This window comes from Eimeria mitis, genomic scaffold, assembly GCF_000499745.2.
Source record: "Eimeria mitis Houghton genomic scaffold, Emh_scaff1068, whole genome shotgun sequence".
In the NCBI taxonomy this organism is placed as follows: domain Eukaryota; phylum Apicomplexa; class Conoidasida; order Eucoccidiorida; family Eimeriidae; genus Eimeria; species Eimeria mitis.
In genome coordinates this window covers 10818-11802 of record NW_013567409.1, presented here as the reverse complement: position 1 = coordinate 11802, position 985 = coordinate 10818, and the positions used below count along the sequence as shown (strand labels likewise).

General features: G+C 59.0%; 1 protein-coding gene across 1 annotated transcript in view; it reads left to right on the top strand.

Moving 5' to 3' along the window:
• Positions 1 to 712: 712 nt before the first annotated feature.
• The window catches only part of EMH_0028710 (uncharacterized protein), a gene marked incomplete at both ends in the record, with an annotated part of 2481 nt that continues 2208 nt past the window's right edge, over positions 713 to 985 (top strand). The window contains one exon of the mRNA XM_013494186.1: positions 713 to 834. Coding sequence (XP_013349640.1) covers positions 713 to 834 — 122 coding nt within the window. The remainder of the gene's footprint in view (positions 835 to 985) is intronic.

The following is a 985-nucleotide window of genomic DNA, read 5'->3' as shown; positions in this document are numbered from 1 at the left end:
CCTTGGCGAAAGGATGAGGAAGGGTGCAACGTCGTCTGGGTCTAGTTTGCGGCATGCGTGAATGCGCGCAGGACGTGAGCCCTAGAGGCATCCGTTCGGACGGCAAAAATAAGAAAGATCTATTTTCGCCGACAAGGTTTGGGAAAGTGTAGCGGGCATCAAGCCGATCGTTATCGAGACGTGGAGCGGGGGAGCTGTGACTGGTTGCAGCACGTTAGGGGAAAGGGCGCCATGCACACCGATATGCTTTTCCGCGTCACTGCAGGACAGCAGCGAAGCACACAGCGTCTGCGGCATGTGCGCAGCAAGGGATGAAAGGTTCTGTCTGCATGCGTGTGAGCAGCGAGGGATGGCAGGTCGTGTCTACGTGCGAGTGGCTTACTTTGACCGTTGTAGCGGCGCCGACACTGTGGGGATGGGGGAGGGGCGGCTTGAGGGTCGGCAATAGGCGGGGGGATGGTAGAGCGTTGCAAGTTGCTGAGGATGTTTCTAGGCGCATGGGGGTGCTGGGACTAGCGAATCGTTGGAGGCGGCGGCAGCGTAGTACATCCTTGTGTGGAGGGGTGTAGTAGTGCAGGGTGGCTGGGGTGTCAGTAGCACGCGCGACGCCGGCGTCGCTGTGTGTTTCTTGCCATTTACGGTATCTCGCGGGGAAAGAGCTGCACGTCGTAGATTCTTCAGTAGAGCGGGTGTTCGGGGTGATCGCAGTTGGATGGGTACGCAGTGGTGGCGGGACTGGCTGACGTGGGGTCTGGGAGGTGGAGGAGAGGTGGGCAGGCCAGGCGCAGCGAACGCTAGCTTACGCGCAACGGATTGTTTCGTTCTTGTCAGGGGGTGAGCGCATTTGCTTGCTTAACTGCGCATCTCTCCTGTATCAGTGTTTGCGAGTGGCGATGCAGATTCCGTCGAGTTTTGTGGGGCTTTGGGGTGTGTGGAGGGTCGCACCAGCCCTCTTTGCATGTGTGAACGTTTGCGTCTGTGAGGC